The sequence below is a fragment of the Panthera pardus genome, unplaced genomic scaffold (assembly GCF_024362965.1).
Source record: "Panthera pardus isolate Hobbes unplaced genomic scaffold, ASM2436296v1 HiC_scaffold_25, whole genome shotgun sequence".
Classification (NCBI taxonomy): domain Eukaryota; kingdom Metazoa; phylum Chordata; class Mammalia; order Carnivora; family Felidae; genus Panthera; species Panthera pardus.
In genome coordinates this window covers 63,052,229-63,078,155 of record NW_026526821.1, presented here as the reverse complement: position 1 = coordinate 63,078,155, position 25,927 = coordinate 63,052,229, and the positions used below count along the sequence as shown (strand labels likewise).

Here is a 25,927-nt window from a genome sequence, read left to right as displayed (position 1 = left end):
CAAAAGAGTATGTGACTCTTGATCTCGGGGTTGTGAATTTGAGTCCCACATTGGGTGTAGAGATTACTTAATAAAATCTTCAAAAAAAAAAAAAAAAAAGATAGACCTAATGTATGCTGAGGTAAATCCCTGTATACTCTGGATGGAGTCAGTTTCTATACCTACTGAACAGAACAGATTGAAGCAAATTGCAGTGGCTTCCTTCCTAAAATGTATGTAATATATATATAGCTGAGTAAAGCCATTTTTGGCAAAAGTCTGTTTTCCTAATCCCATGAGAGGCAGTGGGAACATAGTAAGGTCCTTCTGGCCATGGAAATCCCAGGCCACTTTGTGAAAACAGCTAAAGAACAGGGCAGAATTTAGTATCTATTTTAGATATTTTTAGGTGGTAACATCTAACCTTAGGATATTCAGTACTAGGTGATCATAAGAGATCATGATTTTTATCAGTACTATGATAATGAGTTTATACCCCAAATGGAAACAAACCCATTTCCATCTTCAAATGAAGCCAGGACCCAGAGCACCCACTATTGCTTCATCTAATAATGAATTCTGGATTCTCTAAATTTAATGTCCTATATCTTTCATGACAAAAGATACTTAGCAGACAGTTGGTAAATACTTGTTGATTAAATTACCTGGGAAGCATCATATCTGACACTGTCAATCTTCCTGGCAGGCAGCTCAAATGGTTCTGTGACAACTAATCCAATGTGTGCCTTCACTCAAGGAATTCAATTCATTGAGAGAACCTGCCCAGGTGCAACATCCAGATTCACGACAAACTTTCTGATTTTGTATGCCTTTATCCCAGTTCTTGTTATCCTAGGAATAGTTGTTTTTAAAGTAAGGGATCATCTCATTAGCAGATAGTAAAGAACATTGCTGCAAAAATGGACCTTACGCCCCAAATGTGCATGACTACTTGGAATGTCTAAACTAAGAAAGTCACATGTTTCTTGATAATATAAAGTCTTTTAAACATTAAAACTCCCATCTGTGCCCCTCAGATCCACACAGGTCATGATATTCCAACTTGCAGGGACATGTGATATTTGGAAATTGTGACTGAGCTGGTCCAATTCTTGATATGTAAATATCAAGAATTCATAAAGTTATGGGAGACTGGTGAGATTATTTTTCTTTGTTCCAGATGCAGAAAAATACATGTTAAAAAATTATGCTTACAAACAAAAAAAATTAGGCTTACACTTGATACAAGATTTGGTAAGAAGACGACATGTGAATGATCACTCACTGTAAATAACAGAAAAGAGAATTGTGGGTTTGACTAAAGCACGCATCATGCAGAATTAGGTAGGAATTCTTTCATTATCATTTAAAAACCTACATGAGGGGGCTGAGTTACTCAACCACATTAAAAGGATGTTAGGCAGATGCTGGATGATGAAGACCCCTGAAACAGAGCACCTGGTGATTTTTTGGGGGTAGTTAAAATGAAAAACTAGGAATGGGCTGAACTGAGAACATCACATACCAGACAAACCTCTGGTAATGTTTTTAAAGATGAGTTTGCTATTTTTCCACTTTTCACTTGTGTATGTTACTAAAGTGTATGCATTGAGTAATGGCATCTTAAGGCTAGAGAGCAGGTATTAAAGTCCATACAGAAAAGATGTTCAACTGACACAACATTTACACTAAGAAGAACCAGGTTACACATGTGGAATTCAGATTCTTGAATTGTAAAGGGAAAGAATGCTGATAAATACAAATACACTTATTTTACATATTTTTCGGGATGAAATGATGTATATAGATGATTAAAAATGAGTTCTGTACTATCTTTCTGATTGATTGTCAAGTAATTCATGCACAAGTCTGAAAAGACACTGTCTCAGTGTTACCATGGTAACTCCAAGGGAGACCATCTTAGTGAGTACATGAACTTGTTCAATTGCTGTGACCTAACTTATAAAGAATGATAAATTATAGCATTTGAAATGTCTTACATTATAGTAGAAAAGATCATTTCATTAAGGAGACCATAGTAAAATTCTGTTTCTTAGAATAGTATTTAAGGATCTGGAGACATTGGCAAATTACCAGAATAGTATTGTCAATTTTTGTAAAAGGTCTTTGACACTGATGATTATGGTGTAATAGTTACATAATACCTTACAGATTATATATGTCACATCAGTTATAGATAATTCTGGAGATGATAATCTACTAAAGTAGTTCAAAGAGAGTCCCACAGGAACCTCTTTTGAAATCTCTGATTTCAACTTACTAAAGATATGGGTGTGCACTGTAAGTGGAAACATTTCTACTATTCATATGCAGATGAATTTCATTCTAGCTCAGAAACATTTGGAAAATTGACATAGCATGTGACTTCAAGCTATTAAATGTTAGTGATACCACCTTAGAAGAACACAATGACTTTCAACATGCGACAGTCTGTGTCTTAAGTCAAAAATGGACAGTGATGTGTAAGACAATCAAGTTATATAATAGAAATTTCTATTATTGTGGAATAGGCTGTTTCTTCCCACCAAGTCAGTGATGTTTCTGAGATTATAATGTTCACTATTAAAGGGAGCTCTTTCTCCACAGTACTCAGTCAGGGTGCCTGTCTACTGCTAAGACTGAGGTTCTTCAGAAACATGCTAAAAATCCTGTTGTTAAGAGGGCTGGACCCACATGCATTGCAACTAGTTGATGAAGTCTTACTTCACTGCAGGGATCAGGTAGTTTGCTATCCACTCAGATACCGCTCATTCATTTTGGTGTTCTTGGGGTTAGTGTGCTTATTTGAAGCTGGGTATGGTATATTAGAGCAAACATATTTTATAATGGAAGGGGAAGAACACAGAGTCAGTGACTTTCCTGGTTAATGACAATAATTCTGCTTACTCCAAATTGAACTTGGCTAGCAGACACACAAATTCATAGGCTCGAGAAAGCTTCGTAAAGGCTCTTTCACCTTGGAAATGATCTCAGTTATTACCAGTTCATGAAGCTTTGGCCTGCTTACTAATGACATATCTCCTTAAATTTACCTGTTCTTCAAAAAGTTATATTCATAATAACTATGCCAGAATCATTGGAGGTGCTGATTAAAAATGCAGATTACTGTACCCCATTCCAGACCCACTGATTCAGGAACTCTGGGTGTGGGGAGTCAGGAATGTGCATTTTATTTAAGTTCATTTATTTGAGAGAGTGAGCAGGGGGAGGGGCAGAGAGAGAATCCCAAGCAGGGTTCACACTGTCAGCGCAGAGCCCGATATGGGGCTCAATCTCACAGGATCATGACCTGAGCCGAGATCAAGAGCCAGACACTTAACAGACTGAGCCACCCAGGAGCTCCAGGAATGTGCATTTTAAATAGGTACTTGAGAGGGTTCTGGGTGGCTCAGTCAGTTGAGACTTTTGATTTGGGATTGGGTCGTGATCCCAGGATTGTGGGATTGAGACCCACGTCAGGCTCCATGTGGAGCTTGCTTGGGGTTCTCTCTTTCTCTGTCTGCCGCCCCCCCCCCTCCTATGTGGTCTCTCTCTCCCCGCTAATAGTTTACTTCAGGTGCTTCTTGTGCCTGTGTTTCAGAATTAAATGATAGCACCTGTGCATATGACCCGGATTCTGGTTTCCTATCAGACATACCTGAGAACATACTTCAAGAAGGAATGTGTCTAATATAAATGCTTAAACTCACACTTGTAACTGTTACTAAAGGCTCTCGCTTTCACAGTCCTCAAACCATATAAGCAGAAACCTATAAATGCTGAACTGAGTACATACTAGATAAACACATTAGAGGCTGGCAGAAGATTCTTTTTATTTAAAAAAAAATACTGCATGTAATTACACAACTTTTCCCCCTTTTTATAGACTTAAAAGTATCCAGGGAGTTGCACTAATACAAGAAATTCCACTTTTCCTTTAACAAATTAGACATCTTAACTTTCTTCACTTATTACCATAATAGCTAATTAATAAAATAAACTTACTTGTATTTGGGAAAGTATAAATAAATACACTATAGTTGAATTATGTTCAAGAATCAAGCTCAATTTGTTTCCAAGACTTGCAGGAACTTCTTTTGTATTGTTCCAGTTCCTAAAACAAAAATATGTATTACTTGAAGAGAAAAACTTTAAAAATTAAACTAGGCGCCTTAATGCTGCCTTAGCATCTTTTAGATATGACAGTATATCCTTTGTGGTATTATCATTTTCAAAATTTCTGGACAATTCTGTAAATTCTTACAATTAGGATTTTCTAGAAATGTAGTCTTCAGTGTTTCTGGGTAGCCTAAGCAACACTTTAGAGATCCACTTCTTAAAGACGAAATTACATACTATATATACATATAAATTGTCTTTCAACTATTAAATGCATTTGTCATACTTTAAGTATTTAAAAGTGATCTTATTTTTTGTTTCCTATTTGTTTCCTATTTGTCAAAACTGTTGAAGTCAGCAAAATATCTGTATTTAAAATGTATATATCCTTTGACTCAGTGCTTGTACCTTTCAAAACGTGTCTCACAGAATAATAGAGAAGAGTGCAAGAACATAAACAGAAGGACATTCACTGCACTGTGTATACTGGCGCACACACGAAGGCAACTTTCCCAGTAAGGGAAGACATCAGTGCTCATTCGCACATGGCTTCATGGGCATCCGGCAAAAGTAACAGTCCTATGTGTCACCAGAAGAAAGCAGATAGGTGGAGAGAGGATAGGATACTTCCACTTTCTATGTTACATACTTCTATGTCTTTTGAGGGTTTTTTTTCCCCACAACAAGTATATGTTACTTTGACAATTCATAAAATCCAGTATGGGTGGATACCCTGCATGAGATGATTGATATGCAAAGGGACCATCCCTAAGGGGATTGCCTCCTGGCCTCTTACTTGTTGTTCCTTGTCTCAATAACTGTACAAAGTAGATTATTTCAGATGAGCGAAAAGTGGTTACTCTGCAAGATAAGGCAACCACTGCCCTTTGGCTAACATAATTGAAGTTCACAGTTCCTATGAAAAAATTCCATTCTCATTTTCAGAAAAACTGCAGATTGTCTCTTTCATACCTGTACTCAAGTTGTTTCAATTTAAATGTTAAAACTTTTAAAACTGAAGACTTAGTTTTTAGATCACAGCTTGGTTGTTTTTTTTTTTTTTTTTTAAAGGAAATTAATTCGGTTCATCAGTTATCAAAGAGTTCAAAGATGTTTAACTCCCAAGGAATAAACAGTAATCAGTTATCTTGTTTTTAACTGCAAGCACTGAATTATTTTTACCAATGGTAAGGGTGAGGACATTGTTTAAAATTCTTTGCTAGAGATACCTCCCTTCTGCAGACAGCAAACTGAGAGAAGAATTGGGCTGGTCACACAGGTCATGTCAGGGAAAATAAAGAATGACTGGTGTGATACACAACTCACCATATCCACAAGACCTTCAGTACTGCTGTCATAGGAATTCAAAATAATATGATGATGCTTTAAAGGAAGAAGAAGTAAGATTTTCCTTATACTGCAATTCTTCACGGCTATTTTAGAAAGCCATTTTAAAAGTGAACACAAAACTAAGAAAGGTTTTCAATTTGTCTCAAGAACCTCTAAAGTTTTAAGGGCGCCTGGGTGGCTCAGTCGGTTGAGCGTCCAACTTTAGCTCAGGTTATGATCTCACAGTTATTGGGTTTGAGTCCCATGTTCAGGGTCTGTGCTGACAGCTTAGAGCCTGGAGCCTGCTTCGGATTCTGTCTCTCTCTCTCTCTCTCTCTCTCTCTCTCTCTCTCTCTGACCCTCCCCTGCTCATGCTCTGTCTCAGAAATAAACATTAAAAAAATAAAAAAGATGTGGTATATACACAACATTACTCAGCCAAAGACAGAATGAAATCTTGCCATTTGCAACAACATGGATGGAGCTAGAGAGTGTAATGCTAAGTGAAACAAGTCAGAGAAAGGTAAATACCATATGATTTCACTCATGTGGAATTTAAGAAATGAACAAAGGAAAAAAACTGGGGCTGTAGTTAAGCGTCAGACTCTTGATTTCAGCTCAGGTCATGAGCTCACGGTGAGACTAAACCCTGAATGGGGCATTCTAGTGACAGTGCAGAATCTGCTTTAGATTCTTTCTCTCCCTCTCTCTCTGTCCCTCCCCCCGCTCACACTTACTCTCTCAGGATAAGCTTAAAAAGAGCAAGAAAACAGCAACGTGAAGAAAGAGCTGAGGACAACTGGCTAGATTTTCACCTAACACAGACAAATTCTTTCATAGGCTGTGTTAATAGTGAAGAATGCTAGGTATTGTGGGGTTGCTTTCCAGCTCCACTCCAAATTCCTTTGGTTTTAGGTCAGGGAAGATGGATCTGAATGTGAAAAGTCATGATGCTGAGAAACATCCCAGCCCTTTTATAATACCTGTGCATGTAAATGTAATAAAAGAGATCAAACTATGTGACATAAACATAACAACAGCAGTTAAGTCATTGACTCCTAGATACTAATTCACGATGATTTCCAACTAATCTTTAGTCAGTTGCACACATAATAAAGGTTACATGAGGTCATCTGTTTCTACATCATGCCTCTCACTTTGCTACAGCAATGAAACCCTCTATTCATGACACAGTTTTCAAAAGTCTTGTGGACTATGTTTAAATAAAATGCTTTGCTTTCTTATTCTAGGGCCCCTGAAGGTGAAAGGCTAGTGCTGAGAAAATCACTCTGGTCACTGCTCCAGTGGATGGTTGTGTTCAGGTTACACAGCAGTGTGACTGTCCCGAGTGACATAGCACCAGAAATCCCACCTGAGAGGTTGTTAGGGCATCCCATTTATAGTGCCTACTTGTGTAAGGTTGGATTCTGCACAGTGTCCCACTTTATCAAACTAGAAGGAAATCTAAGAAAATCTAAGTATTGGGTCATGATGAATTTACCAGCTTCTGCATTCTTACATGACTTGTGTATCACAAATGGTACTAGCTAGGCATATATGGAACTCCATCTCTCTTTTTTTAATGTTTGAGAGAGAACGAGCAGGGGAGGGGCAGAGAGAGAGGGAGACACAGAATCTGAAGCAGGCTCCAGGCTCTGAGCTGTCAGCACAGAGCCGAACGTGGGGCTCGAACTCACAAACCAGGAGTTCATGACCTGAGCCAAAGTCAGACGCTTAACCAACTGAGCCACCCAGATGCCCCATTCAGTGTCCATTTTTAATCACTTTCCTGGGAGATCCTATGTTTATGTGGTTTCAGACTGGATAGTTCTGAGTTTTTCTGGTACAAGAAAAGTTTTAAGTATGTAATGTTTTAACAAAAAACAAAACCTTTTAATCCCACAAACAAAAGCATATTATGAAACTGTCTCCCCAACAGCAAGGTAAGAATCACTACCCCTCTTCAACATAAAGTAAACGGGAGAATCCAAAAACAGTATGTGAACATTACGTCATGTCTCGGTGCTGGAATGGCAGGTGGCTTAAATTCCTTCTTTGTGCACATCAGAATTTTATTGTTTTATAGAGTGAAGATGTGCTATTTCAATTTTATTATTTTTTTTAATGTTTATTTTTGGAGAGAGAGTGTGAGCAGGGTTGGGGCAAGAGAGAGAGAATTTCAAAGCAGGCTCCAGGCTCTGAGATGTCAGTACAGAGCCCAGTGTGAGGCTTGAACTCATGAACTGTGAGATCATGATTTGAGCCAAAGTCAGACGCTTAACCAACTTAGCCACCCAGGCGCCCCTCAATAATTTTAAAAGTAAAAAACAAACATTAAATAAGAAAAATCTATGTAATTCCAGATGTATTTTGTGATAAAACTCAAGATGCAATAAAATAAGTGTTTAGGATAATACCTGATCCTTCTGCATTCTCATTTCGTCAACTTCTCTTTCAGCATACTGAGGGTCTCTTGCGGGGTCCTTGGTATCTTTTAGTGTGTTGATACTCTGAAATTACAATTCGAGTCATTTCATGCCCAGACCCCCAGTGACTACTGCCTGCCTCAGCCAGCCATTGGGGCCCATTCAAATTCTACCAGGCCCTCTCCCGCCCTTTCCTTCTAGCCACTATCTCTCCCTCTCAGGAAGCCTGCAAGCTGCATTTGAAAGTGGAGTGGGAGCTATGTCTTGCCCACCTTTTAAGTCCCAGTGCCTTGTGTACAATAGACTTTTGGCACATACTTGATTTTTGAGCATGTGAATAGAAAGCAAAGTAATCATAATAAACTCAGGAACACTTCCCAATAACTGAGTAGTACAAAAAAGTCTTGCTTTAAAAGAACTAGAAATCTATACCTTTGGTGGAAAGACCCTTTCATACACTTTTTTCCACAATTCCATTGGTGAATGGGCATGAAGCTTTCCAATGTCATTATCAGGAACAGGAGGAGATCCTAGAATTGGAAGTTGTACTCCAAATGACTGCACTGATTAAAACTTGACAAACTATCAATAAAACAGATGACACTTAGAAAAGCATAAATCCTAGATCAGTCATTTCCCTTCTCCCTAACATAGCCACTATTAAAATTTACCCCAACACAGTATAGCAAGACCACTTGCCCCAGATTCTAGCACCAGAGGAAGAGGAGACAAGAGTAATGGGTCAACTGTGATTCTCTTTCCCCACACGTACACTGGTGTCCAGCAAAAATACCGAGTTTGGTATTCTCATGTGTTTGTGAATTTGTATGTAAACAGACTGTCTTAACATGCTACTCATTAGAATGCAAATTGGGACAACTAATTCGGGGAGGTAATTTGGCACTACTACCTCCTATGTAAATACAGAAAAAAGTCGTATGTTATTACCCAGAAACCCGTTTTTGGTGTTTAACCCAGAAACACCTGCACACACGTATTAACAGTTTCACACTGCACCATTGTTAGTGTTAGTGAAAAATTGGCCACAACCAAACTGTCCATCAGTAAAGGCATAGTTAACTAAATTATGCACAGCCATGCTCTGTAACTGTGTCCAGCAGTCAAAATACCAAACAGACCTAGCTGTGGCACTACTGTGGAAAAACCACTAACACACACTGAGTAGAAAAGGAAACTTTAAAAATAATAGCTAGAGAATGATACAATTATGTTCAAACAAATAGTTTTTTCTACAACATTCACACATCTAGAAAGTGGTCTGGAAGTACACATATCAAACTTGATTCTTATGTACTGTTTTAACATTTTATAATGAGCATGCCTTTATGTATTGATTATATAATTCAATTTGAAAAATCGCAGTTGTCTATAATCTTGAGATTTCTAATTCTTTCTCTTCTACCATCTACATTGTTGATCTTTCAGTACCTCTTTACCACTTTGGTGGGAAAGACAGTAATGCGATCCACCAATCTAATTCAGCTTTCCTAAGTTTCTGTTTGTCCTCATTTGTGTGTGTGTGTGTGTGTGTGTGTGTGTGTGTGTGTAGTAAGTTCTATACAATTTTATCACCTTTGTAGGTAAACATCCAGTACCTCAGTTAAGATACTTACTGTATAGTGCCATTGTTTCAGGATCCTATGTGTTGGCCTTTTATAACCACACCACTCTCTTCCCAATCTCTTCTACCTCCCCACCTACAGTCCTGTCCCTAACCTCTGATCACCATTAATCTTTCCTCCATTTCTAACATTTTTTTCATTACAAAAAATTTAAATAAATAGAATCCTATTGTGTAGAACCTTTCCTGATTGGCTTTTTTCCCATTCAGTATACACTTGGATTAATCCAAATTATTGTGTGTATCAACAGTTTGTTCCTCCTTTTTGCTGAGTAGTATTTTATTGTATGGATATACCATACCATAGTACATAGTTTTAAACAACACCTCTGGTTGTTTCTAGTTTTGTGCTATTACAAATGAAGCCACGGTGAATATCTGTGTAAAGATTTTAATATGAACATAAGTTTTAATTTCTCTTAAATGCCCAATAATGCAATTTCTAGGTCATATGGTAGGTGCATGTTTAGTTTTATAAGAAACTGTCAAACTGTTTTCAAGAGTGAAAACTACCATCTGACATTCCCACCAGCAATGTGAGTATCCAGTTTCTCTGTATCCTTGCCAGCATTTGGCATTGTCACTATTTTTTGTGAGCTATTCTGATTAGCAAATTGTGGTTTCAATTTGATTTCCCTAATGATTAAAGATATTAAACATCTTTTCATATGCTTGTTTGCCATTTCTATATCCTCTTTGGTGAGATGCCCGCTCATATCTTTTGCCTATTTTTTAGTTGGATTCTGTTTTTACCGTTAAGTTATATATTCTAGATACTAGTCCTTTGTCAAATATGCAGTTGAAAATATTTTCTCCCAGAATGTGGCATGTCTTTTTATTCTTTTCAAGTGGGATTTTAAGAGCAAAAAGTTTTAATTTTGATGAGGTCTAAGCTCCATGATTTATTTTACATCCAAGTTAGTTAGCATGTAGTGCAATAATGATTTCAATAGAGTCCAGTGATTCATCCCCTACATATACACCTAGTGCTCATCCCAACAAATGTCCTTCTTAATGCCCTTTGCCCATTTAGCCCACCCCCCCCAAACCCCTCCAGCAACCCTGTTTGGTCTCTATATTTGAGAATCTCTTATGTTTTGCACCCTCCCTGTTTTTTAAATTCATTCTCGTTCCTTGTCCGACCTCCAGCTATTTACAGGGGCATTACCTGGCAGTACATACCGTGATTCTCACTGCTAATGAAATTAAGTCTTTGTGATCACTCATTAACCACCTCTATTCTTTTCATTCCAATTCAATCTATATTACAAAGATCTACATTTGAAGTCCAGTCAACTTTAGTAAGAGTAATAGGTGATGGGAAATAAAAAAGAAAACTCCTATCTACTAGAGTGTTAAAACCAAACTTCTAGCTACAGAGTAGAAGTTTGCTAGGGCCCAAACCTCCACAATGAAAATAGCTTCTGTGGGAAGATAAGGAGCTTGATTATATAAACTCTTAACAATTGTTTTCGCAAAAAACAGAACAAAACAAAACAAAAAACCAAAAAAAATTATTTTCACTTCATGAGCCTAACATATCCATACGTTTAGGAAATATATCCCATTATTTTTGAAGCAAGCTATTTTCATAATGAATTAAAGGATACATAATTAGTACAACTGTTCTTCTTTGGTTTATTCCAACACTTGAATCTCCTATTTTTCATCACTGCCCATAATCTGTAGCTTTGAATTTCCTGACCACTCTGTTTCTGGTTTTCTTCTACACCCAACAAGCTAAAATTTAAAAGTACCTGGAAATCAGCAAGGGAAAAGAAATACATGCAAATTTTTTAGTGAACTAGAAATCCAAAACCAGTCTCTTAGGTGCAACATTCCTTCCATCCCAAATATGTCAGTGTGATGCATGTTGCATCAATACCGTGTATACAAATAAACGCATAAGAAATAACAGCAATGATAATGAAATCGAAATGGTGGTATGTTGGAGATGAAGTGAACGTAGGGTAGGATAAAAATCAATAAGCAATTAAAAAAAGATTGAACAATCTTAATAAGTTCACCAACCTATTTGACTTAAAGAATCCAATCCTGCTGTGATAAACAGTGGTTTATTTTGATCCACACATATTGATTTGCTACATGGATAAGAAGAAAAAAGAGTCTAATTTAGTTTAGCAATCGAATATCCTGCCATGCTCTACTGTAAATACAAGAGCCAGGTTTTACGTCTAGCTACTGGTGAGAGAGCACACTGCTCCTAAATGAATGAGTGAATATCAATTTAAATTATTTCAAATATTAAAGTCTGGCATTAATAAAGGCTTTATGGGGGGGAAAAAAGTGACAGACATAAATTACCTTAAATGACAACCAAGAAAAGGAGCAAGTTTAAGAAAAATATACATACTACAATTATCAATTCAATTTCTATAATCAATATAAGAAAATGATAATACAGGGAAAGCTACTAAGATTACAGAAATAAAGTAAATCAGGGAAACAAGGGTAGTAGTATGATTATTTTATTCTAATCTTTAAGCATTACATAACATTTTAGTTATAATATTTGAGAAATATTTAACATAGGAAATGAGAAATAATATGAAATTATTTCTCTAAGAAGAGCCACCTGGAGGCCCTTTCCTATCAAGAAACAAAAGCCTGATATGAGCAATAATCAGAGGAGATTATTGGCAAAAAATAATAAAAAGATATAAAAAATCTATTTTAACAGTACCTTCTGTCAATGCCAAATGCTAACTGGTTGATAACTCCACGTATTTTTAGTAATAGAGCTTCTGACTTACTGGTAAACTAAAAAAAATCAAGAGAACAAATTATATGCTCTGCTTTCAGATCACAGAAACAGGTAAAATAAATATGGCTTTGAACACGTGCAAATTGCAGACAGAATTACTATTTATTTGCCCAACACACACTTGTTTGAGTAGACAAAAAACATGAATAAAGGAAAATAAAGAAGTCTCAATAAATTTTAACTCACTCTTCACATTTTATGAGTGCATGATACGGAAGGGACTGGTGTTTATGCACTGGTCATTTTGGCTACTCCCACATATGGCTCATAACTATTGCCCAAATGCAATCTGGTTGGTAGAAAATAGGTTTACATCATAAATAACTTTTCCATCCAAGGGCATAGTACTGTCTTCCAAAAGGCCAACATGGAGGCTACAGACTAATTCAACAATACTGATAGTCATTAAAATGATCATTTAACTTTTCAGAATTGCCTTTGAGCCTGCAAAACAAGTTCCTGAAGATTCTCAGTGGTGGTATACAATAACTAGAGTGACCATAACCAGAACACTTCAGAGAATGAAAGTGGGTGGGTACTATTAATAATTAAGTTGAGGGGCGCCTGGGTGGCTTGGTCGGTTAAGCGTCCGACTTTGGCTCAGGTCATGATCTCACGGTCCGTGAGTTCAAGCCCCGCGTCGGGCTCTGTGCTGACAGCTCAGAGCCTGGAGCCTGTTTCAGATTCTGTGTCTCCCTCTCTCTCTGCTCCTCCCCTGTTCATGCTGTCTCTCTCTGTCTCAAAAATAAATAAACATTAAACAAAAATTAAAAAAATAAATAAATAAATATCATATAGCTTGAGGCACCCGAGTGGCTCAGTCAGTTAAGTGTCCGACTTTGGCTCAGGTCATGATTTCACGGTTCATGGGTTCGAGCCCTGCGTTGGGCTCTGTGCTGACACCTCAGAGCCTGGAGCCTGCTTCAGATTCTGTGTCTTCCTCTCTCTCTGCCCCTCCCCTGTTCATGCTCTGTCTCGGTCTCAAAAATAAATAAACGTTAAAAAAAATAGTAATAATTAAGTTGAGACATCAGGTGAAAATCAGGATATGTGGTTGGTTACCCTACAAATCTTTTAAGACTAGATTTGTTTTTTGGAAATATCAAAAGTTATTCAGCCAAATAAGAATAGTTAACATGTATGAAAGTGGGAAAAACAACCATGAGCCAAAATGACATGGAATTTTATAAGGCAAAGAAATCAGTTTTCAGGATAAGATTCATTCTGGATTAAGAACAGACTCTCTCCGGGCACCTGGGTGGCTCAGTCGATTAAGTGTCCGACTTGAGCTCAGGTCATGATCTCACAGTTTGTGGGTTCAAGCCCCACGTTAGGCTCTGTGCTGACAGCTGGGAGCCTGGAGCCTGCTTCAGATTCTGTGTCTCCCTCTCTCTCTGCCCCTCCCCCACTCATGCGCGCACGTTCTCTCTCTCAAAAATAAAATAAAATAACAAAATAATAAAAAAAAAAAGAACAGGCTCCCAGGCAAATTATTTATTCATGTGAATATATAAAATTTAATACATTGACTTTTCAAAATTGAAATAATTTTAATACTTCCTTTGAAAGAAGGTTTAAAAGTATAAAAACTAACTGAATTTTTAAAACACAACTTCATGATGATGATGATGATGAATATGTGTGGAAAGGAAAATACCTCATCATAAACATATTTCATAGAACTAACTGTAGGGCTGGGAGGACATGAGAAGTTTTCTGACTCAACTTCCCTATCTGCTGCATCAATTGCCTTGAAACATCCTCCTCAAATAGCTGTAGAGCCTCTGCTTGTATCAACTCAATGGGAACTCATCACCTCCCAAAGCGGTTCATTCCATTTTCAGATAATGGTAGGATTAGAGAGTTCTTTCTTATTTTGATCTAAACTCTATTGATTCCTTGTTCTTGACTGTAAGAGAGCAAAGAATATACCTATTCCCTCTTCCATGGAACAGTCCTTTGAATATTTAAAAAGCATTATCACATTCTAGATGATTTGATACTCCTCCTCATATATCACATTTTTAAATCTCCAACCATCCTGGCAGCTCTCCACTGAATCTGGTCCTACCTCTCAATGTTTTTCTATTTTTATTTTTAATAACTTTATCAGATTGCTCATAATAGTGAATCCATTTTCTTGACTGAATTTTAAAGGATCTGGCAATCTTGTAAAGCAACCCCAAACTGTCCTCCTTGAAGTGAAACTGAAAGACGGGGCTTTGAAACTTTGGCTACTGTCTTCTTGGTCTGGGAAGCTAGGCAAGCTGTATGGTTCTCTTGATGGTCTAGAAGTGTTCCTCTAACCCAACCTCTCATCCCTCAGGCTTACTGAAAGCTGAGATGAAGCCTTTCCGTTCCCTAGAAAACCCTGATGATTTAGGGCCATCTAGGCCTGCTGGGTCCTGGCTTGGTCTGACTTCATCTAAATTTGTACCCTTAAGACCAGACTGGGCCCTGACTGATCATCAGGTGTGATCTGCTCTTAAAGAAAGAGATTTCCCTCAGCTAACTAACCAGATCTGTGGGGCTTTATCTTGTGGTAAAAATAAGAAACTACAAGATCCATCGTCTCTGCTTCTGTATCTTGGAGGAATCATTCATTTTTAAACTCCCCTATCTTTTTGAAATAGTAAAAATGAGTATTTCTAGGGCGCCTGGCTGGCTCAGTTAGTAGAGCATGCGACTCTTGATCTCGGGGTTGTGAGTTTGAGCCCCACATTGGGTGTAGAGATTACTTTAAAAAAATTAGGCGGGGTGGGGGGGGCGGGGCTAGGTGCCTCAGCTGATTAAGCGTCTGACTCTTGGTTTTGGCTTGGGTCATGATCTCATAGTTTCGTGAGTTTGAGCTCTATGTTGGGCTCTGCCCTAGCAGCACAGAGCCTGCTTGGGATTCTCTCTCTCCCTGTCTGCCCCTCCCCCGCTTGTGCTGTCCATCTGTCTCTCTCTAATAAATAAAAACTTTAAAAAAAATTAGGGGTGCTTGGATGGCTCGTCAATTAAGTGTCTCTTGATTTCAGCTCAAGTCGTAGTCTCACGGTTTGTGGGATCAAGACCCACATCGGGGTCAGCGATGACAGCATGGAGTCTGTTTGAGATTCTCTCTCCCTCTCTGCCCCTCCCACACTCACGCATGCACACTCTCTCAAAATAAACTTTTTTTAAAAACTCTAAAAAAGAATATTTCCAAAGTACTCTGTCAATTTAATATGTAAGCAGATACAGTATAAACATAAAAGGTACTGAGTTTTAAGAAAATACACAATGCAATTTATTTGGAGTATTCTGAAAAGTTTAAAATGTTACCTTTAGTCATAATATACTACCCATGAAGGCTAGGGGCTAGCCCATGTTGTCTCCCGCTTCCCCTGAGCACTTTCATTTAGGGGGAAAAAGAAACCATTCAAATGGGAAGATACTATTTCTTTTAAATAAAAGTGCTTTTATATCTTATTGCATTAAAGGATATCCTTTATCCTTTGGTCCTGCTGTGGAACGTAATGGTAACAGTTATAATAAGCAACATTTATTAAGGAACACTTTGTTTCAGGCACTGTGGTGAGCATGTCACGTTACTTTCTTTTATCACAACAACCCTATGAAGAAGGCACTATTTTTGTCTATTTTACCCTGTTGGAGACTGAGGCTTAAGTGAGATTATGTGACCAGTCTGAGATCACACATCTAGAAAGTTGTCCTCAGATTCAAACCCAGGCAGCAAGACTCCCGAGTTCATGTTTTTAACTTCTACAACAAAGAGCAGTGTTTTGTTTTTTTTTTAAGTTTAAAAAAGAATATTTTGTTAAGGTTTTTTTTCCCCCTTTTCTCTTAAGAAAATACAGATTCTCGGGGCGCCTGGGTGGCTCAGTCCGTTAAGCTTCCAAATTTGGCTCAGGTCATGATCTCGCGGTCCCTGAGTTTGAGCCCCGCATCGGGCTCTGTGATGACAGCTCAGAGCCTGGAACCTGTTTCAGATTCTGTGTCTCCCTCTCTCTCTGACCCTCCCCCCATTCATGCTCTGTTTCTCTCTGTCTCAAAAATAAATAAACATTAAAAAAAAAATAAAAAAAAAAGAAAATACAGATTTTCATTCTTAAGGGGAAACTAAAAATGAATAAGTTAATAGCCAGTTTATCTCTTTAAGATGGACTGGGGCTTATGGGCATAAGCAGCTGCTCCAAAGACATGGAAGGCCATCTAGCAAAGGGTGTTCTAGAAATACATTATCAAACACTGTAACAAGAGGGTTTGGGGGCAATGGGAAAGGAAAGGAGGGGATTATGTGCATTAGTAAAAGCACTAGTATTTATAACTGTGCATCAAGTTGCTAACCTTTCTAAATTTGGTGCTGTCTACTCAAGCCAAAGGGTAGGAAAGGTACAAACCATTAATGATGCTCCATAATAATGTGCAACAAATCGAAGTGTCTTGCATATAACCTTTCTCTTCTCAGAGTCAAAATCCTGAAGAAATACATTATTAAAAAGAAAAAAGTTGAGAGAATTAAATATCTGTAGCAGGAAGGTACAAATTATTAAGTGTGGAAATAGATGATTTTTTTTTTTTTTTGGAACGTACTCTGAGGAGTAGGATTCCATTACCTTGATATTTGTTTCTATACAGAGTTGAACAATAGCTGCGGCCTTCCAGAACTATAACTGTCAGATCTTTCCTTGTTTAAACATGTAGCTCAACAGAATTGAGATATGAGCACACATTTTATAGTGTGGAATACCCTAGGGATTCTCTGACAAGCAAAGATAAGAAGAAACCAATTTTCTGCTTTCTTCAATTTAAAAGTTGGGGAGGAAGTTCTTTCCCTCAGTGACTGGGTGAAAGATTCAGTTTCTTGAGCTACCTTATCCCCATTCTGCTTCATCCCCAGTCCACTGTATTTTTATTGTTCTTTACATATTTTCACTTTCCCAATTATATCCTCTTTTCCAGATCTTTAAGATGTGTGACTCCTTGACCTCTCCCTTCCAGAGTCATTGTTCTCATTTCACTATTATTTTTGCTCCTGTCCCAAGCATAAACAACCACCTTAACTAGAAGTGGAAAAGCTTACCTGAAAAATATCATATTTACTTCCAATTATGACCAGAGGTATCAGAAATGGGTCGACTAATTCACGATCCTGTTAACAAACATATTTCATTGATTTATTGTAATTAACTGTTTAATACTATGGATTCAGCAAATTCTATTTACTTCCAAAAATACACCTTTTTAGTCCCTTCGTAGATGTTGACTTTGTTTGCTTGACATGTTCTAATATTTAACTTCTACTAAGTTATATTTCTCAAGTGTAAAACTAGAAATGGCAGTTCCCTAAGTTCCCATCATGTTCTGTCCTATTCTCTTAAATAACATGCCATCTTCCCGTTTTTGTTTCTTACTACTTGGTATTATCTTTTGTTGCTATAGCATTTACACTGCATAGATGTGAACCATAAGCTGTTACTTTTGTCCTGATATTCGTGATGTAAAACACACTCCTATAAACCCTGGACAATGCCAAATACTGCTGTGGGTTTTCCAGAAGATGATATTCATAACTGTATTTATTTATTTATTTATAAAAAATTTTTTAACGTTTATTTATTTTTGAGACAGAGAGAGAGTGAGCGTGAATGGGGGAGGGTCAGGGAGAGAGGGAGACACAGAATCCGAAACAGGCTCCAGGCTCTGAGCGGTCAGCACAGAGCCTGACGCGGGGCTCGAACTCACGGACCGCGAGATCATGACCTGAGCCGAAGTCGGCCGCTTAACCGACTGAGCCACCCAGGCGCCCCTCATGACTGTATTTAAAGGACCTGTGTTACCATCATTGCACCTTTGTAATTTTATTAGTTGTCAGAAGATCAAAGGACACGGAATATGGGACAGATACCAAATGAATGTAAAACAGAGGGTGGCGAGAAAGGCTGTTAAAACTCTACTCCTTGCTTAAATGTGTAGCTTCATCTAGTTTTGCCAGGTGAGTTTTTGTACAGTCTGTTTTTTTATCTTCATTTTATAGAGATTATAAAATCAATATCAAACTACTTCACCCTATTTCTTTTGATTGGTATAATATGCCGTAACAGTCACAGTGGATGTCTACCAAGAAGACATAAGACATCTTTCTCCTGGTTTTGCTCTCACTGAGGTTTTATCAAAATGCTATAATTTTCCAGTGAACAAGTTCATCTACATCAAATGAATTTCCAATCACGCATAAAAATCTCAGCAAGTTGTTTGTGATGTTGTCTTTAGCTATGTATTGGGCTAAGGATTCTGGGAATAATCCCAACAGCAACTCACCGGATGGTCCTTCTGCATATTACTCCATATCCTCTGTCTCATCTCAGAGGCTGCTTTGGAATTTGTCTTCCCCAGTTTCATTATCATTTTATCTACATGGCTTTTCATGGCTTGCAACAGATTTTCCATGGTGGGCCAAAGGTCATTAGGTTTTGAAAGATCCAGAACAAGAACAATAGAAAATGTCCTAAAAAACAAAAACATCTCTTAAAGAAGACTCACAATAATTACTGTTTTGAAACCCTATTATACTGAAATTTATTATTTAAGAACACTACAGCTTAAGGAAAAAATAAAACAGCAATTTTCTAAGAAAACACACACACACACCCTCCAAAGTCATAGCCTTATTTTTTCTTTAAATGTTTTTATTTTTGAGAGGAAGTGTGAGCGGGGGAGGGACAGAGAGAGGGGGACAGAGGATCTGAAGTGGGCTCTGCGCTGACGGCAGTGAGCCTGATGCGCGGCTCAGACTCATGAACAGTAAGATCATGACCTGAGCTGAAATGGGACACTCAAATGATTGAGCCACCCAGGCACCTCCAAAGTTACAGCCTAATTTATTCCAGTGCTTTTCTCTAGTGGTATTTAAATGTTACAACCACCAGTGGCACTGAAGGTTTCATTTGTACTGATAATAATCCAGTTCAAAGAATCTGCAAGCAGATGGGTTCAACAGTGTCATGTTTAGATCTGATTTCACTGTATGCGCCAGAGAAGGGAAGCAAAAATAGTAAGAGCAGCAGCAACAACACACCATTAGGTGAAGAACACATTTACTGATGGACTCAGCCAGCGGACTACATCATTTATGCCATCTTCACAACAACCCTTCCTGGAAGATGCTATGACGTCCATTTTATGGATTAGAAAGCTGAGACACAGGTTCATATGACTAGTAAATTGTAGAGCTGGAGATCCAAAGCCACACGTTTCTGCCATACTGTGGTGCCTCTCTGAAAGCACACCTCTGACCACCACACACACCACTGCCACTGCCACGTGAATGTGTACCTGTGTTCATGTGAGTCCAACGTAAATCTAAACTCAGCAACAACAAACCGGTTTAAAAATGGGTAAAAGACTCAAATAGACATTTCTCCAAAGAAGATGTACAGATGGCCATCAACATATGAAAAGATGCCCAACATCCCTAATCATTACAGAAATGCAAATCAAAACCGCAATGAGATGCTACCGCATACCCATTAGGATAGCTATGGTAAACCAAACCCAAAACAAAACAGTAACAAATGTCGGTAAGGATATAGAGAAATTGAGGGCACCCAGGTTGTTCAGTCGGTTAAGCCTTTGATTCGGATCTCATGGTTTGTGGGTTCGAGCCCCACATCAGACTCTGTACTGACAGTGCAGAGCCCGCGTGGGGTTTCCTCTCTCCCTCTCTCTCTGCCCCTCCCATACTCATGGGTGTCTCTCAAAAAAATAAAGAAATATTTTTAAAAAGGATATAGAGAGGGGCACCTGGGTGGCTCAGTTGGTTGGGCGACTGACTTCAGCTCAGGTCATGATCTCACAGTTTGTGAGTTTGAGCCCCACGTCAGGCTCTGTGCTGACAGCTCAGAGCCTGGAGCCTGCTTCAGATTCTGTGTCTCCCTCTCTCTGCCCCTCCCCTGCTCACGCTCTGTGTCTCTCTGTCTCTCAATAATAAATAAATATTTTAAAAAATTTTAAAAAAAGGATATAGAGAAATTGAAACCCTTGTGCATTGCTGGTGGGAATGTAAGATGTAAAATTCCTACATTTGTTAAACAGTCTGCTGGTTCCTCAAAAAATTAAACATAGAATTACCATATGATTCAGTAATTCCACTTCCAGGTGTATTTGAAATCAGGGACTCAAGCAGACATTTGTACACCAGTGCTCCTAGCAGCACTATTCACAACAGTCAAAAGGTGGAAACGACCCAAATATCCATCCGTGGATGAATGCATCAACATAACGTGTTATATACACACAAAAGAAGATCAGTGGAACATCCTTACAAAGGAAAGAAATTCTAATGCAGCCTACAACATGGGTGAACCTGGAAGACATTATGCAAAGTGAAATAAGCCAGGCTCAAAGGACAAGTATTACATGATTTCATTTACAGGAGGTACCTAGAGTGGCCAGATTCAGAGACAGAAAGTATAAAGATGACTGCCAAGGGCTGGGGAAGGGGAAAGTAGAGAGTTATTAATTCATGGGGACAGAGTTTCAGTTCAGGAAGATGAAAAAGTTCTGAGATGGATGGTGGTGATGGTTGCACATCAATGCGAATATACATAGTGTCAATAAACTGCACACTTAAAAATGGCTAAAATGATAAATGTTATGATATTTTATCAAAATAAAAAATAGATCTAGGATTATTTCAGAAAGTGGTCATAATAAGCATGGAGAGCCATAACCATGGGCTACTGTATCCTCGATCAACAGGACAAACATCCTGCTAGTATGTGTAGCAAGGAATTATAATACATGTTAGTTATTTTATAATATTGTCAGTTATTTTGCTCAGTTTGAGCAAACCAGCTATTTTGTGTAATTGAAGCGAAACAGTACTTTACTATATAGGTGTCACTTCAGAAAATAGTCTTTTAGACAGTAATTATCAGGATTTTCTATAAAATTAGTGTGCCATTAAACTGTCCAGCCAATCATATCTACATCATTTCAATAAACTCATAATAGCTTTGCTTGACTATAACAAATAATATATATTTTTTAATAGTAAAGAAATCAATTTTATTTCAGAGGTTTGGTATGGTTAAATGCTTTTAAAAAACGACTGTGGTTTCACTTTTTCTTATTGTGGTAAGATGTATATAACATAAAATTCATCATTTTTCCAAATGAAAAATAAAAAATTTAAGTGAAAACAAGACAGAATTCTCGACTTTTTTCCAAGATTAAAATTTGTTTCCATTGCACTGGAAACACTTGTGTTACCTTTACCTTCATAGCAGATGACAGCTAACTTTTTTTTATATGAGTGTAGTTGACACAGGATGTCACATTAGTTTCAGGTGTACAACTTAGTAATTGACAAGTGTCTACACGATGCTGTGCTCACCACAAGTGTAGCTGCTATCTGTCCCATTACATCGCCATCACAATATCATTCACTGTGTTTCTTACGCTGTGCCTTTTATTCCTGTGACTTACTCATTCCATAACTGGAAGCCAGTATCTCGCACCCTTTACCCGTTGTGCCCAGCCCCTACCCACTTCCCCTCTGGCAACCATCAGTCTGTTCTCTGTATTTACAGGTCTGATTCTGCTTTTGGTTTATTCTTTTTTTTTTTTTTTTTTTAATTCCATTTATGAGTGGAATCTTATGGTATTTGTCTTTCTCTAATTTATTTCACTTAGCATACCCTCTCGGTCCGTCCATGTTGTCTCAAATGGCACAGTATCATCCTTAAAAAAAGTTTTTTTAAAAAACTCAACAGCTCTTTAAACAGGGAATGAAACCACAGGAAATGCTCCATTACAAATTATCTAAACTCTGTTCAATGTATTTATAATTATTCTATGAACAATCATTTTAAAGACAAACAGTATCTAATAGCATTTGGCAATATTATTTTTCTCAAGTTGTTAGGCTTTGTCCAACACAAGGAAGTTAATTATGTGTCAGATTGATTCCAGTCACAAAACACTCTTGAGATTTGCAACATTAGGAGTGAAATGTTCTTCATGAATTTCTTAACCACTCAGCAACCTACTTTGGATGCAGGCCTACTGCTCCCCTTCCCTCTGTTCATCAAAACCTTGACCTCCCCTCTCTCCTAAAGCAAGCTGTGGCTGCCCTGGGGTAGAACCAGGGGAATGAACAAGACCCAAGAACTCACAAAGTGAGGCATTAAAGAAGCTGTGCAGGGGCACCTGGATGGCTCAGTTGGTTGGGCCTCCGACTTTGCCTCAGGTCATGATCTCATGGTTTGTTAGTTCAAGCCCCTCGGCGGGCTCTGTGCTGACAGCTCAGAGCCTGGGGCCTGCTTTGGATTCTGTGTCTTCCTCTCTCTCTGCCCCTCCTCTGCTCATGCTCTCTCTCTCTCTCTCTCTCAAAAATAAACACTAAAAAATTTTTTTTTAAATAAAAAACTAAAGAAGCTGTGCAAAAATGTGGCTTCCTGCAGAAACCAGAATTTCCACAAGGCAAGCCATCAGGTGCAAAGCCTCTTGGACCAGAGGAAGTGAGTGACAAAGTCAGGGCCAGAACTGAAGCCAGCTCAGAACCCAGATAAGAGCAGCTCCCAGCCATTTTCACTCTTTTCTGCCCCTGGGCACACTGACTGGCAGCTCTGGTTCCTCAGCAACTCCCGTCCTTGCCTTCTCTCAACCACACCACCAGGAGCGGTCCTATCTCCCAGTGGCCTCAATTATTTTTCTCTGTTAAAGGAGGACAAACGAAAATCAATATAGCCGTAAAATTCCATGTTTCTGAAAAAGTATGTCAGGGGCATATGGTGGTTACAAATGAAAAAGAAAGATCTAAACATATATATAAAACATCCCAAATCTGTACAAAGTATATTTATAATGTCATTTTTTAAAGTTTATTTATTTGAGAGAGACAGAAAGAGTGCACATGTGGAAGGAGTGGAGAGGCAGAAAGAGAGAGAGAGAGAGAGAGAGAAAGAGAGAGAAAGAGAGAGAAAGAGAGAGAGAGAAAGAGAGAGAGAGAGAGAGAGAGAGAGAGAGTCAGTCCTAAGCAGGCTCCACGCTCAGTGCAGGACCCGACATGGGGCTTAATCTCAGGAACTGTAAGATCATGACTTGAGCCAAAATCAAAAATCAGACGCCTAACTGACTGACCCACCCAGGCGCCCCCATACAATATATTTACAAATGCTGAAAACACTGAAAGAACTACCTCGGCATGTTAACAGTGGTTATTTCTCAGGTGATTAAGGGCGCTCTTACTTTCTTCATACCTTTCAACGTTTTTCCAAGATTTCTACATGAACATATACGGTACTATTTTTATAATAAGTAAAAGACAGTAAATTAAATTTATTTAAAAGAAAAAATACCGCTGAAAAAATAAAGCCAACATTATCTGTACCCAACTAGCTATGGAAAAACAATTGCGTTAGCCGGAAACAATTCCATACCCTAAAGATCTAAGTGGCTGAAATGTAACAAATAATAGCGCAGCCCTTTGTATTTGGTCCAGGCAGCAGCAATGGTTTGTGTTAAACTCTGACAAAAGTAAGATCTTTCAGATGTAAAAATCTGTTTTCCTTGGCTGAGACACATTCCCAGGAACCTTGTGAGAAATGTCACAATTTTCCACATCTGATTTGGCCAACATGTGGGAGTCATTGTCAGGAAACGCCACCAAAGAGTTTGAGGTTTTCCCCAAGTTTCTATTTCTTTTCGGTCAGCAAATAGACTTTCTCCCTCCACAAACTCATTGTTCCCTGGGTGAAGCTTCAACAGTACTAATTAGCATTAAATTCAAAGGTAGACTTACCATATCCAGCTGAAGAAAAAACTCAGGGTTGAATCAGCTTACACTTGGATGGGTATTCAAAAGAATTAAGCTTTTCAAATTCATGTTTGCCAAGTGAATTCATTGCTCAAGTGTTATTTGACATACTTTGTTTGCAGGCTTGCAAAATATGTTACTGGTTGGAATGCCAGCTGTCAGCACAGGCCAGAACCCTGGTTCTTTTAAAACCTCTTTGAAAGCATTATACTTTAAGCGCATAGAAAGGAAGAGAGTATAAACCTTCAGCAACAGAAAACTGTCCCCCCAAATTCCGATTCCTGAAAGCCTACTCATACTCATCCTGTGGACACCACTGGGTACTTACTAACAACCGTTCCTGGATCTGGCTCACTTACCGTAAGGTGTCACTTGTGATGGGTATGCTGATTAAGTCCAATAAAGAGGTCCCTCCACCTAGTTCCCAAAAGTGAGCAATATCTTTTGGCTGAAACAAACAAACAAACAAACAAAAACAGGCATTTTTCATATTAAATTTTTAAAATCTTTTTTGAATGTTAAATACTTCTTACACCTCATTAACATCAGTCAGTAATAATTATGGATACAAAATACTGTAGTCCTCAATAAACCTTGGCAATCAAAACTTTCCCCTTTCTCTATCCCATCCCTCAAAATGCACCAAAACATCTATTCCAAAAAACAAAGATGAAACATTAACATGGTAGGTGGGGAACAAGAAGAGACTGAACAACCGATTCCCTTTTTATAGGATTCTTTAAGTATTAGGGGAGTGAAACAGTGAGGCAGCCACGTGGCTTGGGAATACGACCATCTATTCCATGACAACCTTCTTGGACGACTAGCTAATTGCATCTCTGCTTCCATCCTGCTGCTGAGGAGCCTTCAGTAACACCACGATTGTGGGAGGAACTAACTGCTTCCACTTAGAACTCAGGGAACATGAAATCTGAGAAAGACATGGATCTTCCAGAATGAATATGGAAAAGCCCAACTTGCTAACACAAAGTGTTAGAGAAAATAGGTGAAGAAAAATCACCTTTTTAATATATCTGTTGCCATGAACTTGGAAGAGATAGTCATTGAAGCAAGTTTTAGATGAATATATAGATTTTTGACAAATTATCATCTCATACTCACTAAAATTGTTCTGTTGATATTTGAATATTTGCTGTTGATATCTGAATTATTAATGTTCGTGGGGGAGGCAGTTTTGCATTGGAAAATCCCCCTTGATTCACCATTTGACGAAGGGCAGTTCTTAGAGCTCTTCTCCACAGTGAAGCGGTGAAAGCAGTTTCAGCATTTCCAGTGAAAAGGACAATCTCATTTATAGGTCATCACTCATGTCAAAATTCATGTAAGTCACAAACAGAGTTCTCCCACATCTCAATATATTAATGTTTTTTCTTTTCTTTTTAACCTCACAGTTTTAATAATGAACTTTCACTGACTTATCTAGAAAGCAGCAACAGGCAATGTTAACTCTTATTAATGATCAAACATTTGGACTAGATCAATCTGTAAAAATCTGCCTGTGTGACAGAAGCGGGGCCTTCTGTTATAGATGGTTCTTCCCTACACCTAACTCTATTTAAGAAAAGACCTTGGGGCGCCTGGGTGGCTCAGTCGGTTAAGCGTCCGACTTCAGCTCAGGTCACAATCTCGCGGTCCGTGAGTTCGAGCCCTGCATCGGGCTCTGGGCTGATGGCTCAGAGCCTGGAGGCTGCTTCCGATTCTGTGTCTCCCTCTCTCCCTGCCCCTCCCCATTCATGCTCTATCTCTCTCTGTCTCAAAAATAAATAAAAACTTTAAAAAAAAAATTTTTTTTTTTAAATAAAAAAATAAAAAAAAAAAAG

General features: G+C 38.3%; 2 protein-coding genes across 5 annotated transcripts in view; one reads left to right on the top strand and one right to left on the bottom strand.

Moving 5' to 3' along the window:
* The window catches only part of ABCG5 (ATP binding cassette subfamily G member 5), a 32,660-nt gene extending 30,847 nt beyond the window's left edge, over window positions 1-1,813 (top strand). For all 3 annotated transcript variants that reach the window (XM_019465819.2, XM_019465781.2, XM_019465708.2), the window contains one exon: window positions 686-1,813. In XM_019465819.2, the coding sequence (XP_019321364.1) occupies window positions 686-879 (194 nt within the window). In that variant the 3' untranslated portion in view covers window positions 880-1,813. The remainder of the gene's footprint in view (window positions 1-685) is intronic.
* The window catches only part of DYNC2LI1 (dynein cytoplasmic 2 light intermediate chain 1), a 42,847-nt gene continuing 17,526 nt past the window's right edge, over window positions 607-25,927 (bottom strand). Inside the window, exons 5-14 of one of the 2 annotated variants that reach the window (XM_019466028.2) lie at window positions 24,446-24,534; window positions 18,587-18,773; window positions 17,349-17,417; window positions 16,666-16,743; window positions 12,200-12,276; window positions 11,527-11,597; window positions 8,286-8,383; window positions 7,845-7,937; window positions 3,985-4,093; window positions 607-831 (exon numbers count right to left, since the gene is read on the bottom strand). In XM_019466028.2, coding sequence (XP_019321573.1) covers window positions 4,031-4,093; window positions 7,845-7,937; window positions 8,286-8,383; window positions 11,527-11,597; window positions 12,200-12,276; window positions 16,666-16,743; window positions 17,349-17,417; window positions 18,587-18,773; window positions 24,446-24,534 — 825 coding nt within the window. In that variant the 3' untranslated portion in view covers window positions 607-831; window positions 3,985-4,030. Of the gene's footprint in view, window positions 832-3,792; window positions 4,094-7,844; window positions 7,938-8,285; window positions 8,384-11,526; window positions 11,598-12,199; window positions 12,277-16,665; window positions 16,744-17,348; window positions 17,418-18,586; window positions 18,774-24,445; window positions 24,535-25,927 lie in introns of those variants that run through there. The other variant, XM_019465951.2, reaches the window with a different exon arrangement.